The 16111-nt window shown below is 49.2% G+C and overlaps 1 protein-coding gene across 2 annotated transcripts; it reads right to left on the bottom strand.

Annotated features, from left to right (window-relative positions):
• Positions 1-1719: 1719 nt before the first annotated feature.
• Positions 1720-16062, bottom strand: DDX51 (DEAD-box helicase 51). 2 transcript variants are annotated; one of them, XM_026717032.2, is made up of 16 exons: positions 15990-16062; positions 12853-13211; positions 11717-11907; positions 11084-11234; positions 8992-9137; positions 8460-8531; positions 6582-6688; positions 6026-6134; positions 5453-5598; positions 5096-5288; positions 4529-4644; positions 4204-4320; positions 3560-3661; positions 3329-3392; positions 2921-3055; positions 1720-2136 (listed from the first exon to the last, which is right to left on the bottom strand). In XM_026717032.2, the coding sequence occupies exons 1-16, from the start codon at positions 16010-16012 to the stop codon at positions 2110-2112; spliced, it is 2058 nt and encodes a 685-aa protein (XP_026572817.2). In that variant the 5' UTR covers positions 16013-16062; the 3' UTR covers positions 1720-2109. The 2 variants fall into 2 exon arrangements, with proteins under 2 accessions (XP_026572817.2, XP_087769638.1); XM_087913512.1 differs by lacking the exon at positions 15990-16062 and adding an exon at positions 15011-15197.
• Positions 16063-16111: the final 49 nt, after the last annotated feature.

Raw genomic sequence — 16111 nt, 5'->3', positions numbered from 1 at the left:
TCCAGGTGGCTGCTCCTCATGAGGAGATCACAAGATGGGAGGCATTGGTGAGTTTAGCGTTAAAACGCAAACGTTTCCAGTTTCTTGCATTTTTATTGACTCTGGATCAATAAGATTATTTATAGTTTTAAAAAAACCAAAACACCTTGTAACATCGCCTGGAGGTTGTGAAGATCTGAACAGGCTTTGAGCCTGCCGTACAGAGATGGGCCGCGCATACTGTGACAACTGGCTTGCTGAATGCAGAACTGGAAATGTGGGCATGCACAGGGCTGCAAGAACGCGGGGATTTCCTGTGTGTGGCAGCCAGGGAGTAGCAGGAATCATCTGGGCTGCATGGGCAGGGCAAGCGAGCCGGATACATCGGACAGGATAGCACCGGGGCAGGTGGTCAGAACAACCGGTATGGGCGAGCCAGTCCGAACTGGCAGCAGTCCACTGCTAACTCCCGTAATAAGGTGGCCCAGAGGGAGCGGGCTGATGCCTGGAGATAGTTGACAAGGCAAGACCTCATCCCCATGCCATCTCTAAATACTGGTTTTGGCATAGTTTTAAAATTTGAATATTTTAATTACGTTTCTATTTATTTTTTTTATAATCTGTAAGCCGTTCAAAGTTGCCTTATGGGGGAGATGGGCAGCAAGGACCACCCCCCTCCTGATCCAAGCACGGAGTGAAGGTGAGAAGAGTGCAGATGGAGCAGGCTACTTGGGAGGAGAACACCCCGCCCCTCTTCAGAAGGCACACCTGGGAACTGAGACTCCAGACTCTGTGGGGAGAGGCATTTTGTTGGGAACAAACACTGAATTCCTGAAGCGTTGAGTTTGAAACTTTCCTGGATTCCTTGAATTCTTTCCGGCTTCCTGGACTAATTACCTGACTCCCTTTGCTTCCCGAATTCCTTGATTCGCCCTACTGAATTTATTGCTCTGTGCATCATGGTGTACAAGTGCTGGGCTGGACTATTTGCAGCCAGAGGCTGCTTGAGGTCTGTACGGGTGTTTGTCATCGCTTGCTCTGGGACTTGCCAGAGACATGGGAGCATTGGGGGATATTTGGAGCAATAAAGCGGCAGTTTGAACTGCCGGCTGTGTTATCTCTGTGCCATGCCCTGAGTCACCACGTTGACTTTAAGCAGAGGCTTAATAAATGAAGAAATAGAAACGCCACATGCACGTCTTGGGTCAATCTTGGCGTTTGTTGACCAGGCCTGCAGGTCTTGGATTATGTAGAGTCCACCAGCATTGAGTCCCTTCAGGTGAGGTGGGGGCCATGGCATCAGAATGGACGGCCTTGCCTGTTGTTCTACAGGGCACTGGAATCCGGGAAGGTCCAGCACATGAGGGCTACGAAAAGGCCGTGCAAGAAACCCTGAGCCCTGGGACATCCAGCCACGGGAACGAGAGGCGGCCGCTTCTGACCTAAGCTGCTAGGGAGCTCTGAGCCACAAAGCCTCCACTGACTTTGAAGACAGACAACATGGAAACCTGACAGAAAAGCAGCGAACTACATCGCGGAATCGCACCTCCAGTTACAACAGCGTCCCTGGCTGCACTAGGCTGCTTCCATTGGGACCGCAGAGCAACTTCCGTGTCCGCACAAGATCTGTACCACAACATGTCTCCCTTGAACCCGAAGGGCCGCTGCACAGCTGAGCAGAATGCACGCGCTCAAACTGTGTCATTTTGGTAACGGAGACATAGCTATAAACAGACCGGATATAATCAATTAGCATCAGTGTTATTTCACCAACAAGGACATCTTAGGCACAACTGGTTTGCCACATTTTGGGGAGGCAATTCAGTCATTTCAAAGATTAATCGGTGCCACTGCGCCCTTGTTCAGGGTTGCTCGTGAAAGTGGCCCTGCGCTGGCAAAGGCTGAAGTCTTCTGCCCCAGAGCGGCTTCTCTTAAACTGTTTTGGAGAGCTGAGAATTATTCTTCTTGCTTCGCAGTGAGAGCAGGCTGTGTCCCTTCACTCCTACTTTGTTCCTCAAGTTGCTTTTCACGAATATCTGCTTCCGGGCATTGGTCCCTCAAGAGGGTGGGGCAGAGTTCCAGTTCTGCTGGTTTGCAGCACCTTGGTGTGTATCCATGAAGCGTTTTGCCTTAAGATCGCTTTCCAACCTGCTCCTCCTGTTGAAAGAGAAAGGAGGTTACGCCTATTGAATTCATTCGGCACTTGGAACAGCAGTTTGGACCGTTATCCCTCCTCCGCTGTGGAAGAACTGAAGTTCTCCAGGCTTCCCGGAGAGACAAGAGCAGCCAGTTCCACTTCTGCTCTGGCTAAACCACCCCGAGAAACGGGAGCAAAGGGTTCAAAGCTGTGCCTGGATCAGAGCCAGCCCTTGTGCCCAGGCACCGCTTTTTCTCCCAGTGGAGAAAAACTCAGCTGCCTCTCGTCTTTTTCCCACACGGAACTTCAGAAAGCGGGTCAGCGCCAGAACAAGCGCAGGCCAAGCGCCACACTAGGAGACGTCTCTGGTAGGAGCAGCCGTTACAACGCTCCCACAGTGATCACGGCTACCAAGGCCCGTCCCACGAACAAACCAGGCAAATTGTGCATCCCGTTGGTTCAGTCAATTATCAACCCCAAACCCCTAGTGCTGGCCACACGCTGATCAACCCATGCAGGGGGCATTCTTGGCTTGCTAACGACGCTTGCTTATAAGAGAAGTCCACGGCTGCGACCAACAAGGCTGGGCTCAGCACCCTGCTAATTGGTCCCTTGTTTTGCATTGCATGCGAACTGCCTCAGTGACAGATCTGAAGAACGAAAATGAAGCTTTTCCATCACTGGCACACAGAATCTGCCTCTAAAGGCAGAGGGACGTCCGCTAGCTGTCCAGCTGCATGAATGTTTATACCAGGGACCCCTCCGAGTCGGCGGCTTCCTCCCTCCCTCTACAAGCCAGGGTACCTTGACAGTCTGTGCAAGTTCGGCCAGGGCTGCTTCGTACTGCTGGAGGAGAGGCTGGAGGGAGCTGCTCTTGACCAGCTGCGGCTCCAACTCTGGAAGACCCGCGTCCTTCAGCATCTTCAGGAACCTATGCTCCTAGGGAAGGAAAGCGGGCCTAACGTCACTACTTCTCCACCCTGCGGCCACGGTGGCCTCCTCCAGCAACTCGCAGGTCCAGCGGAAGCGCACCTAGCCTCCTAAAGAGGTACCAGCGGGTGCCCAGACCTCAGGGCCTTCTGCTGAGCCACCCTTGAATGTGCCACTGAAATATGCCACTCTTAAGCGGCACGGAGTACATGCCCTGCCGCCCCCAGGGGCTGCGAACACGTTCTGAGGGAGGTTTCCCCAGGGCGGGACGAGGCCACCTACCTGCCGCTTGAGGAGCAGGCTAAAAGCCAGGCCCGCCTTCCCAGCACGAGCTGTTCTGCCCACCCTAAATGCAAAAGGCGCCTGGTGAGGAGATGAACAACGCTTTTCCCCCAATCGGCCTTCCCTAAAACCCAAAGGGAAACTTGGGGCTTCCAGGGAAGAGATCAGATTCCCCGACACCATTTCCAGAGGGCCTCCTCCCCCACCCCCACGTTCCTCTGAGAAAAGTACCGGTGAATGTAGGTCCTGATGAACTGAGGGGCATCGTAGCTAATGACACACTTCACGCCACCAAAATCAATCCCTCGAGCCGTGGCATCTGTGCTGATTAAACTGTCCCAGAAGAAAACACAAGGCAATTAACAGGACACGAATAATTCCAGCGTGTCCAGACTCCAGCTGTGAGGGCCAGTTTGGTAGATTGGCAAGGGCTAGAACCAAGAGACGGTCAGTTTTGGTCTCACTTTGGGCACAAAGCCAGCTGGGAGACCTTGGGCCAGTCACTCTCTCTCACCCTTAGGGAGGAGGCAATGGCAAACCAGCCCTCAAATCTTGCCAAGGAAACTGCAGGCATTGGTCCAGGCTGACTTGAAGGCACTAAAAATATATATATATATCCAGCTGTGCTAGCCAAAGCACTGAAGGGTAAATCTGAGCGTTAGAAATTATAATCAAAAATACGTAGCATAAGAGTGGACTATATTGCCAAGGGAAGTTGACAAGAGTTGCTCGCAAACCTGGTGGAGAAGACCTCACTGTTGGAGGCCTTCAAAGAGAGGCGCCCGCCCTGGTTAGTGTCCCAGCCTCTAACTCCTGATGCAAAGAGGCCCTGGTGCAGACAGGAACAGCATTTGGGGATACCTGGAGACACTCACAGCTGGATCTTGCCTTGCTCAAACTCCTTCAGGGTCACCTTCCTTTTGCTCGGGCTCAGCTTTGAAGAAAACTCAGCGACCTTCACTCCACCAAAGGCCTGAATTAGCAGGAAGAGTCTGAGGAAAGACCGAAGTGACAGTTGGGGGCGAGGGGGACCAGCTGTGTGGAAGATAGGGCTGCTTTTGCGCGAGGGGGATCAGTACAGCTGATCGAGATCCCTGCTGCGAACCCCACGGAGCTGTTTGCCACCCAGATCAGGCAATAGGAACCGGGGACCCACAACCTGGGGCCTGATCCGAGTTCAGCTCTGCCAGGAAACCTCACCTGTGCGAGGTTTCCTTGCTGTTGGTGAAGCAGAGCACTTGGGTGAACTTCAGTCTCACCAGGAAATGCAGGAGGAACAGCGGTTTCCAACTCAGGCTGCAAGGGACGTAATAATGCTAGAGAGAGAAGGAAAGGCAGCATTTGCCCTGGGAGTCTGGCTCGCTCGAGGCCACCTCACTCGGGGGCAGAATATTCTGAAGAGCTTTTCCAGGCCGGCCCAGCAGCCACAGGGGATAAAAGTTCCGCTTCCTGTTTTTTTTACAGCAATAGGCTTCCAATGCCTATTTAGTGACTGAATTCTTTTATGAATCACCCGTTTGTTTACCACTCTTGCAGCAGCTGATGAGGCATCTATTCCACCTTCCAAGCTGGAAAACAGAGCCGTCTGGTATCCAAAACCAGAGAAAGAGATGCTTCTAGTTCCCGCCCTATTAGATGCCTTTTGGGGGCATCCTGGAGTAACTACCTCGAGGATGGCTACACTGTGACAGGATTAAGCAAATAAACCTATTTTCCTGGGCAAAGGCACAAAACTTACAAACAAGATCCGGGGAAGAGGACACTTACGGAGAGCCCCTCGGGGAGAATGTACTTTTCGCTGACGCACGACTGAGAGCCAAGCCCGTCGCTCCCTTTCCCAGACTGAACCGGCGCGAAGAGGCGAGGCTGGTAGAGGCCCAACCGCTGCAGCTTCTCGGGGTTCTGGGTCAGAGTGGCTGAGAAGAGGAGCCTCTGCAGAGGGAGCTGGGGGGAGCAAGCCCTGGAAAGGGAGAACAGGGAAGGGAGAACCTTCCTCCTGGAAAGCCAGCCGCCCTCTTGGTTTGTCCACCATCCTCCCGGTTGGTTCTTTTGAGAGGCGCGGTCCCCCTCTCCTCCCAAGGGGGTCTCTGTGGCGCATGCAGACTCTCCGCAGAAACCGCTTACCTGGCTGCCGTGCAGGGACCTGGCTGCACCCTTCTGAACAGCCCGCCGGGACCGGAGCCCCTTTCAGGCCGGTGCACAGCCTCTACGACTTGCTGGAGCCAATCCTGCTGCATGTTGTCAATCATGCGATCTGCTTCATCCATGATCTGCCCTCAGAAATAAGAGGGGAAGGGGAACCCATTGGGACATGGGACTCTGCTCTGGCAGGCTGGAAACCACGGTGAGCGTGTCTTGCCGAGAACTTAGGCTGGGCTGGTGGCTCGTTCTTGTGGGGAGGAAAAGGGAGGGGCAGGATCTTTTGGGCAAAAAGCTTGTGATGCATAAGCTTGTTATTCCAGCGACAGCTGCTCCTGCCGGAAAGCTCACTGAACTAACAAGAGCCCAGCTAGGCAGCCATCTCCCCTGCTCCCAATCTGCAGGCCCAATCAAAGGCAAAGGCCAGCAGAAATATGCTGACCTCATGAATTCCATGCTAGAATTTGCAGAAGTAAACCTGAAAACCTTTTGGGACACAGGAGGAATTCTGATGTTCTCGCAATGGCTGCCCAAAGACACGGTTTTGGTTTTCCTCACCAGGAAACGAAGCTCTCGCAAGCTGAACTGGGGGCTCTGCTGCAGGTGGTCTACCAGGCGTCCTGGGGTGGCTACCACAATGTCTGCCAGGCTACGATGTCCCGTCAGCCTGCCCAAAAACAACAACAAGGCGGAGCAATTAGTAGCAGCACCCGTGGGAATGCCGCTTTGGGTCCCTTCCACAAGTTGATTCATCCCAGGCTTTTGACTTGTTTTCCCAACTTTTTCTGGGAACCAGAAAGCCTCCAGCAAATGGGAAACTGACAGGACAACCAGCCCGGAGGCTGCACCACACATCATCTAACAGGACAACCAAGGTCAAGCCACAGCGTACTCAAGGTCATGTCGGGATGAAAGATTCACAAATGCAGATATGCAGCAGACTTGGACTTTAGCTGCCCCTCCCAGCCAATCCTCTTTTCCGGGTCAGAAAAGCTGCTGCAGTTGAGTCTTTCTTAGTTAGGATGGTGACAAATTTCATCTCTCTTGTTTCAAAGCTAACAGGTCGAGGCAGCACGATTAAATGAATGCAAAGGCCCAGGAGGTCAGGACTTACGTTGTCTCGACAAGGGACTCTTGTTCTTTCACAAAAGATTTCTGTCCAGTAACCTGGACAACTTTCAGCCCAGTCCCATCAGTGTAAATGTTGAATATTTTAGCCACCTATCAAAAGAAGTCAATGTTGAAAGAGAGAGGAACAGAACATGAGCGTGTGAACGTCTGGGAGGGAAGGAAAACAGTAAACAGAGCGGCATCTCCTCAACTTCTATTTTCCAACCTATCCTTCGTTAGAAGGATCCCCAAAATTAGGAACACCCAAAGGTTCTGCAGAGAGGTCATCTAGCCCCATCCCCCATTAGGTTCCCTGGCCGCCAGAAGAGCTGCTGTTATTCTGCACACTGTGCTTGAGGCTGCGTGCCTCAAAGTCACCCGGGAGCCCAGGTTATAACGCCTCCCCTGGGGGTTGACACTGAGGCAGCTAAAGCAGGGACTTCTTATCGGGAGATTCTGTGGTGGGATTCTCTCCAAGGGAGGCTCCCCTGACCCTGCAAAAAAGCCTTTTGTAAGAAATAAAGGAAGGCCTGCCAGGAATGGATCGAGCTCTCTAGGACAGCGGTTGCCAACCTGTTGGACCTCAGGGACCACCAAACTCACAATTTTAAATCCTGTGGACCATTAATATAAATTTTGACTGACGGTGGCTTGCTGACGTTGGTGGGAGAGGGAGAGAGGGAGAGAGAGAGAGGGAGAGAGAGAGAGATATCCGATCTAATCTCTTTTTCTCTCTCCCTCCGTCCCCCCCACACACAAACACACAGAGGCAGGGGTGGAATTCAAATTTCTTAACTGGTTCTGTGGGTGTGGCCTAATTTGTGGGTGTGGTTTGATGGTCATGTGACTGGCTGGGCATGGCTTGTATGTAAATATTATAAATATTTACGTAAATATTTAAATTACTATTTTAAAAAGAGCAACTTTTACCCAAAATCAGGCAAAGCAGGCAGGCAGATTGAGTTGCTCACAGATTGAGTTGCTCACACATTCATTCAGAGATCTATCTTTCTGCCATCGGCTACCTGAACCTGAATAATAGAAGCTTCAGTCCTAAGGAAAATTCCGCTCTGCTTAAAAGCAGTGCCAAAGATCTAAAGATTAGCTAGAAAGCAAGAAATCCAACGGTTTCCTGCTTTCTAGCTAATCTAAATCTCCTGGCACAGCAGAACAGCTGATGGTCGGGAAATAAAAAAGAAAAATAGCAACTTAGCAGGCAAGTTTGCCAGGTAAGGAGGGAGTAGGCGGGGAGGGTTCCCATGGGCCATGTGGGTGGCGCAGCCTTGTGTTCTGCACAGCCTGGATTAATTGCTTTGGGGGGGGGTGCTCTGGGGGTGACATTTCTCTGTGGACCACCAAAATTTTCTCGCAGACCACTGCTCTAGGAACATCTTGATTGTAATCTTAATTGTTTTTGGCTAAAAATGAATATTTATTGCATTTATTTTTTAAAGCGTTATTAAAAACAAATAATAGTTACTGATCTCGTAGAAACTTCTTAACGGCATTGCCTAGCCTGGTAATGAAACATCTGGAAGAGATCAACAAGCTCAGAGAGCACCAAAACCTTCAGTGTTCCAGCCTGAGCTCCTCATCGTCTCTTCTGCTGGAGCATCAGTAACAACTGTGGCACCTCCCACTACGCTCGGGTCACCCGGCAAGTGGCTCTCGGGGCTCTAACAAAATTCATAGCAAACATGACGAGCCACAAGTCTGTCTGCCAATTTTATGAGGCTCTTGTGCAGATGCAACAAAGGAGTGTGAGCAGAGGGTTGTAGCAACTCCTTCATTTTCTTGTATTGATACTCAGGACTGTTCTCAAGCTGTGTGTGGAGGGGAAAATAGGAGCCACAAAGACCACCCCGCCCCCTTCAGATGATACCTGCTGGGCCAGCTCTTTGGTGGGCAAGACTGCCAGAGCCCGTACATGGCAGACAACGCGGTCCAACAGGGCCTGCCAAAACAAAAACAGGAGATCAGACACAATGTTAAGAGTTTTGCTACATCCTCCCAAATAAGTGTCCCCAATACACCTCCCTGTACAGAGAAACACCCACCCACCGGAACACGGGCTGAGAGTTCCCAGAACACTGACCGCCATTATCAGTTGCTGTTGTCCCTTCAGATGACCTACACTCCTTTCACTCTAATTCTTCTATTTCATCTTTCGAAGCTACTTAAAACTCACTACAAAGCTTTCAGTTTTAAGGCAAGAAAATCCAATCTTTGCAATTGGAGTAAATACTCAAAAATGCAGAAATCCAGGTCTCCCTGGATGCTTCCACTGATCCTCTCTGGCGTATCGTACGCTTCGCAGCATTGGCTGCAGGGGGGCAGGGGGAGCTTTGGTTCTGGATGATGCCCTGCACACCCCCAGACACAACCAGCAGTGCTCGATTCCACCTGAAGCTCACCTGCACCACCGGAATGATGAAGGCCAAAGTCTTGCCGCTGCCGGTGGGGGCTGAAACGCAGATGTCGCTTGGGGGGTAGCCACCCCTGCCAGCCAAAGCCCCATTGGGCCCACAATCCAAGATGGCTGGAATCACTTCAGCCTGAACTGAAGAGGAGAGTGGGAAGCGTTAGTGGGTTGCCACCCAAGAGAATGCTTGAGAAGAGCTTCACACAAAACAGGGGGTGTGGGGGAAAGGTAACATGTCTCAAACGTCCATTGATATGAAGAAAACCTTTAGGTGTTTGCCACAGGTAATAACAGCACTCAACAGAACACCTGGTGGAGGGTCCTTGGCGCTCTCTGAGCTTGATGGTTTCTTTGCAGACGTTTCATTGCCAAACTAGGTAACATCATCAGTGGGTCCCACAGTTCCATCCTGAGCTAAAAATGTTCTCTTCTATCAGATATCCAATGGCTTTGAGCAGCACTTAGTCTCCTTTAATTAAAAAATGGTACTCCAGCAGGCCATGAATCTTTGCCCGCTTCCTCTTGTGGGCCAACCCCCTACTTGTGCTTCCAGATGAGGCAAACAACGGTTTACCACTAATGTAGCAATGAAAAGGCGGAAGAAGAGATGTGGAGACAAGAGTAAACGTCCGTGCTTTGCATCTGAATGAGGCTTCCTTGAAAGCTGAGCTCCATCCTCTCGTTATTGTTCTCAAGGGAAGGAGGCAAGGGAATTGGGCCTCTCCTCAACCTCCATGGAGCTCTTGGGCAAATTCTACTCTTTAGACAGAATAAGGAAATGAGGAGGAAGAAGCGGGGCAGATGGATTGGCAGAAGGCACCTAGGGGTCCGGTCAACCTTGAAGCTGACCCGACTGAGGCCATTTTGAGGCTTTAATGTTGCCAGACTGGAGCTGAGGGATAGGGAGTGTGGAATAGAGACAGATAGCTGGGGTTTTGTAGCCAAAACAAAATACTTTCTCCTGGGAACCAAGGACATTCCCACCGATGGCTGGAAGAAGGATGAGTGAAGTCAACCAGGCAACCGGATGACACCTTGACTGGGCCATGTGACTGTTTGGAAAGGGGAGGGAAACTTTTAATTAGATGAAAACTGCAGAGTCAGTTTTCATCAGCCTATGCCATTAAGGTATGTCCAATAAAAACGGATATTTGAGGAACCAGCTTGCCTCAGAGTGCTGTTTGCTATACGCATGTTACTTGAAATCCTGGCAGGTCCTTGGTGCTCTCTGAGCTTGGTTGCATTCTTGCAAACGTTTCATTACCCATAGGTAACATCATCCGTAAGGAGTGGGGTCTGCTCTTAGTTGATGTTCTAGTGGATTGCCCTGTCAGTACTGGTGAGGATGGTCTTGGAGGTTCGTTTGGGTGTTTACTGTGAGCTTCTTTGGCAAGAGCCTCTATGACACAAAGAGAGCGCCTCCTTCCTCATTCACAGGAAAACGGATTCATGAATGTTGGCAGAAGGTTGAAGAACAAAGAGGTACCAGAGAGGCATCTGTCCATGTCTGTGTCTATTTTTTAGGTAATTCTAATTTAGCTCAAAGATTTGCTCCACATAACAATACATTTCTTGAGTTCTGTAGCAAGTGCCCTGCATAATAACGGTTTCAAATTAAATATCAAAAGAAGGCTATAGTGGCCTTAAATAAACTGCCTCTTTACGACCCTGTAGTCCCTTAGTTGGGAGCAGAGTTGGGGTGATTGAATGGAACTGAGCATTTTCCGGCTGGTTGCCCTTCCTGATGCCACACCGTGTTCACTGCAGATATTTTTTTTTTCTGAGGCAGAAATACCTGCCACTAACTTGGATTCAGCTCTCAAATTTTGGAATGGGAGGTGAGCGACTTATCCTTTAGGCCACCACACCACTCATTCCAGTGGCCTCAAACAGGACTCACCAAAAACAATAGGCTTAAAGCAAAAACATTAGTTGATCAAAACTACTATCCCCCCAAGGTTGTCTGCTAACGTTTAACGTACAAAAAGTGAAAGTAGCGTTTTATTACTACATCATTTCCAATATGAAAACTTGGCAAATGAACTTCAGAAATATGTGGCCGGCTCTCCTCCTGCTTGTGATACCTGGGAAGAGAGAGGCTATTCCATTGGCTAGCAGCTTCTTTCTCAGCTTAGGGTGAATGACTGGAACATCCTGGAGAGGGACGAGGTTCTCTCGGATCTGCCTCTGGAACTGCTGCGGCTGGCTGAACCACCGTGGCACAAAAGGCGGCACCTGGAAGTTAAACGCAGAGCCCTCACCTTCTTGAGAGCCCAACCTAGGCAGGAATCCCTAGAAGCCTCTGCTCTGGACCCACCCACCCACGAAGGGAAGCCCCACCCACCCTCTCAATAGCTCCCGTCAAGGTTTCTGTTCTTCTCCAACGCTCAAACAATCTGCCTTAAACCGGGGCCAAGGAGGCAGCGGCCCTGCAAATTAAAAAGGCAGAGTTTTCATTAAATAAGTGTGGCAGGAACTGCCAGCCAGGAGCCTTGGTGAGGAGAAGACTTTCTCAATGAAATGGCTAGGTGTAGTTTGGGAGTGGGTGGTGGGTTCCTTCTCCTTCTGAGGGAGCTGGTAAGTGTTTTGGGCTGGCTCTTGCTTGCAGTTTTAGACTGAAGTAGTTTTTGGACTTTTAAATTGACTGCACCCCAAACTCCTTTTGGACCGTGGCCATAGTAAAGGTTTGATTTGATGTTGGTTAACCATCATGTTACCTTGTGCAGATTCCTTTGATCAGAAGGACCAAGGACAATCATGCTGGAAGGTGAAGAAGCTGTCCTTGGATTTGGTGCCTGCATCCTCTGATCCTTACTGGCTTGGCTCTCTTTGTCTCCAAAACCTCCCATACCTTCTTCTTCTGGGGTAGCTCGACTTTCCGGATGAGTCTCCAACATACCTTCATCTCCTGATAAAAGGGACAGACATAACACAAATAACTTGGTGTTCAAGAAACATTTTATGGAAGGAAGTGGCTGATCTTAGGGTGTGTGTTTTCAGGCAGAAAGAGGCTCTAGGTAGACAACGTTTTGTAATAATATAAGAAATGGTATTTTCTAATAGTATTAGTTCGTTTGTGCAATTTCTACAGGCACCCATCTCACATATGTGACTCTGGGCAGCTTGCAGAATAAAAAAGCACAAACAAGGACAACCAAAATATAACAAGGAAGGCAATTCAAACTATTTAAAAAATAATAATAATCCGTGAGCAGGCACACCCAAACTCACTAGTAGTATTCCCCTTTTGCAGTTCTGCAACTCCCCCTGCCAGATGGCAAAGCTCAGGTTTTCTAGAAGGCCGGTAAGGTCAGTCTGACCTCAGGGGGAATGATGTTGGGTGGGTGGTTGGGTGCCAAAACACAAAAGGCTCTCCTCCTGGACCCCATCAGATGACGGACAGGTCCTGCAATGTGCCCTTCCTGCTGGACCTGACGGTGGACTGTCAAGTACCCTTTTCAAAAAGTACCAAACCAAAAAGCTATAGAAAGAATTGCACAGGTAGTCTACTTTGTGCTGACTTGGGTTTTTCAGTCTGTTGGTAACAGAAATATTGATTCCAATGAGATGCCTGCATTAACAGCCACATGATGCAAGCAAGAAGGGAAGAAAATAATTCACTGAACAAAACGAGTGAGTGTAGATTGTGCTAAGAAAAGTAAAACCCCAGACTCACAAAGTTTGTTGCATTTGTCTTAGGGAAACTGCAACTACGGAATGAGTGCTCTGCTCAACAGTCTGAAAAAACAGCTCTAAAGATTAACAGTCCTTCAATACTGTGACTGGTATCCAAATGAAACCTGCTCGAATACAGCTCCCAGAAGGACCCAATCAAAACCAAAATTTGTTTTACCTTGAACTGCTTCTGTCTTTCCTTGAGGTGTTCTAGAATTCCCACCATTCTTCTTACGTTTGCTTGAGCCATCTTTCTCGGGCAAACTTTCTGCCCCAAAAGTATGTCGTCTTGGCTCCTTTTCTCTGTGACTTTGGGCTGAAAGAGATTCCTGACTTACTTTCTTCTTTTTGCTTGTTTTCTTTAATTCCCCTTTGGTCTCTTCTTCAGGGGCTCCAGGCGCCAATCTCTTTCGTTGCCCAGAAGTGGGCCAGTTCTGTTCCTGTTTTTGCAGCTGCCGAGTCTTTGCTTGCTCCTGCAGCCGATGTAAGAGCAACTGGGACTTACATTCTGGATTATCCTCTTCATCACTAACATACCTGGGGATTTTCCAAGGAAAGTCATTTTAACATATGCACAAGTTATTCATCCTTGGTGGTTTGATGGGAGGAAAGGACCAAGTAGTATCTTTAATGTTCAGTTGAATATTCAACTTTTTAGCTACCTTCCCTCCGTTTTCATGTTTGCTTTTGTTTTAAAGCAGTGTATGCTACTTTTAAGGCTACTGATTTCAAGCAAAAAGAATTTTCTGAGACAGAATCTTAACTGAAGAGTTTCCTTGTTCCATTAGTTACTTATTAGATAGTTATGCAGTTATGCTCAGAATGATCAGTGGTAAAAGAAAACGAGGCTGCCAAAAGCTACTGCCAGCCAGGGTATAAACAACTGAAAGAAGCTGTACAAGATCCAAAAATGTGGAGAGAGTTAAATCAGAGACTCAGGCATAATTAAAAAACAGATAACAGCATTACACTGATTAGTATATTTGTTTTTCCAAACTGGCACTTTAATTTTTGACTACTGATAGTTTAAACATTTTGAGAATTTTTCAAAAGGCTGGTAAAATACCTTAAGTAGAGCTTTATAGATCACCATCAGCATTTTGAACTAAACCCAGAAGGAAACTGATAGCTAATGCAGGACACTGAGTAGATTGAAGTGTGCACATAAATACCCGCACATTTTGCACCCCTGAAGCTTCCAGTTGTTTTTCAAATGCAACCCAATGCAGAATGTATTATAGTTGTCCAACAGGGGGTGACCAGGGCAGTATGAGGCTTCCTGGTCCAGGAATGGGCACAGCTAGAGCACAATGGTACCCTGCCATGGGCAGAGGTCCCTTCAAACCCTATTATTTTACGTTCTATGATAGCACCTGAAGGCAAAGACCCTCCTAGCCATGACTGCCTCCTGCTGAGCAAATCATGAATTCTGAAAGACCCCTATATTGCACACCAGGTTTATCTGGGGCAGTGCCACCCCATCCAGAATGAAGGATGGTAAATCCTGGCATCTTGGCGCCCCAAGATCAAAAGCTGCTCAAGTCCTGCCATGGTATGAGAATGATTAATACAGGTAGTCCTCAATTTACAACCGCAATTAAGCCATAATTCTGCTGCCAAACAAGACAGTTGAGCCACGCCTCATTTTATGACCTTTTTTCCCAACAGTTAAATGTATAGTGCAGTTGTTACAAGTTAAATTTGGCTTTCCTGTCGACTTTGATCAGGTCACAAGAGATGACCTGGGATATTGCAACTGTCATAAATACATGCCAGTTGCCAAGTATCCACATTTTGATCACAGGACCCTAGCTATGCTGCAGTGGTAGTTTGAAAAATTGTTATGGATACAATAAAAGTGTTATAAATCCCTCGTAATTTTGAACAGTCACTAAATGAATGGCTGTAAGTCAAGGACTACCTGTATTGTATATATAAAGTAGTCCTTGAGTCATGACTGCAATTGTGTTTGTAAATTATGCCGTTGTAAAGTGGGTTACCAAGGGACAGAACCCAATTTCACATCTTTTGTAGCAGTTATTAAGCAAATGCTGTGGTCGTTAACCAAACCCATTGTTCATTATGGAGTGTTTTTGCTGGAAAACTGAATATACTGGTTTCCAGCAAAACTGTCATAAACTGCAGTCATGTGACCACAGATGACTGCAAGCTGCAAACAGCAGTAAATGCAGGCAGTTGCAGAGGAGAGTGCTCCAAATGTGCTCATGTGACTCCAGGTGGCGGTGCTGTGACATCACAACCATCACATAAACATGTTGAAAGAGTGTAATATTTTAAAACTTGGGAGAAAAAAGACAAGCAATAGTATCAGTAACCTTGTGGGTGTTGAACCACAGCTCCCATCATCCTCAGTTTTGGGGATAAGGATTGCAATTCCTTTATCCCTGAGGCAGGTGGTTATCCTAAAGCTTTGTAACCCTGGGAGAAGCATTTGTGCAAACCATCCTTCATCAGATAGCTTGGAAGATCTCTTATATACGTGACATGCAGCTGCCAGCTCTTCAGGTGGGGATGGCCTTCATTTGCACCTGAATATCCTAATGCAAGAGGACATTACACCTACGGATCCAGGCAGCGGGGCCTTTTGCAATCGACCTCTGGAAATTTTGCCCCTCGTAGATTTCACCAGCGCTTAGGACGCTCTAGGGGCAATAGCCTCTTAAAACCCCGTTCCAGACATTATTAATAGTCGGGACATCCGATTATTCCTACTCTGCCAATCGCCTCCTCCGTTAAGGAACGGCTTTTGCGTTAAGGCTCACTCGCTTCATGACTTCGGGCTTTTGCTTACACCGTTTGCACCCCCAACCCCCCTTGGCCCGGTTATTCCGGAGACTTTGAAAGCGTTGCCCGTTTCTTGCTTTTTTGTCTCTTTGACCTCTCGAGCCCGCCGCACCCAGTGCCCCTTTTTTGGATTGTCTCCAACCTTTGGCGCTTGAAGCCTCTCGGGGACGCTTCAGGGCCCACGTGCGAGGCCTCTGACGGGGCCTGTTGTTTCCGCGCTCCATTTGACGCCCGAGCAAACGAAGAAGCGCCGTCGGTAGACGCCCCCACCCTCCAAAGAACCGGGTCCCCAACCTCGGCCACTTCAAGCCCGGCGGACTTTCAGCTCCCAGAAGCAAAGCTGGCCGGGGAATTCTGGGCTTCGAGCGGCCAAGGTTGGCTCAAGAGGCCCCGACCGTTTGCCCAAGAAATCCGCCCGCCTCCCTTCCTCCTTTCCCCCCCCCACGGGCCGGTTCGGTCAGCCAGCCAGCCAGCCAGCCCGACGCGGATCCCATAGCACGCCGGACCCACCTGGGAACTACGAAGAGCGCCATGTCTGCCGGCGGCGCGCTCTGATGACGCTGGAGGGCGCCCAGGCCACCCCCCCTCCCACCGCCCTTCGCCCGCGCCAATAAGACAGCCGGAGTCAGAAG

The sequence above is a fragment of the Pseudonaja textilis genome, chromosome 15 (genome assembly GCF_049901715.1).
Source record: "Pseudonaja textilis isolate UNSWEBS1 chromosome 15, rPseTex1.2, whole genome shotgun sequence".
In the NCBI taxonomy this organism is placed as follows: domain Eukaryota; kingdom Metazoa; phylum Chordata; class Lepidosauria; order Squamata; family Elapidae; genus Pseudonaja; species Pseudonaja textilis.
Note: the sequence above shows the minus strand (reverse complement) of the source record. Positions and strands in the feature narration are given on the sequence as shown.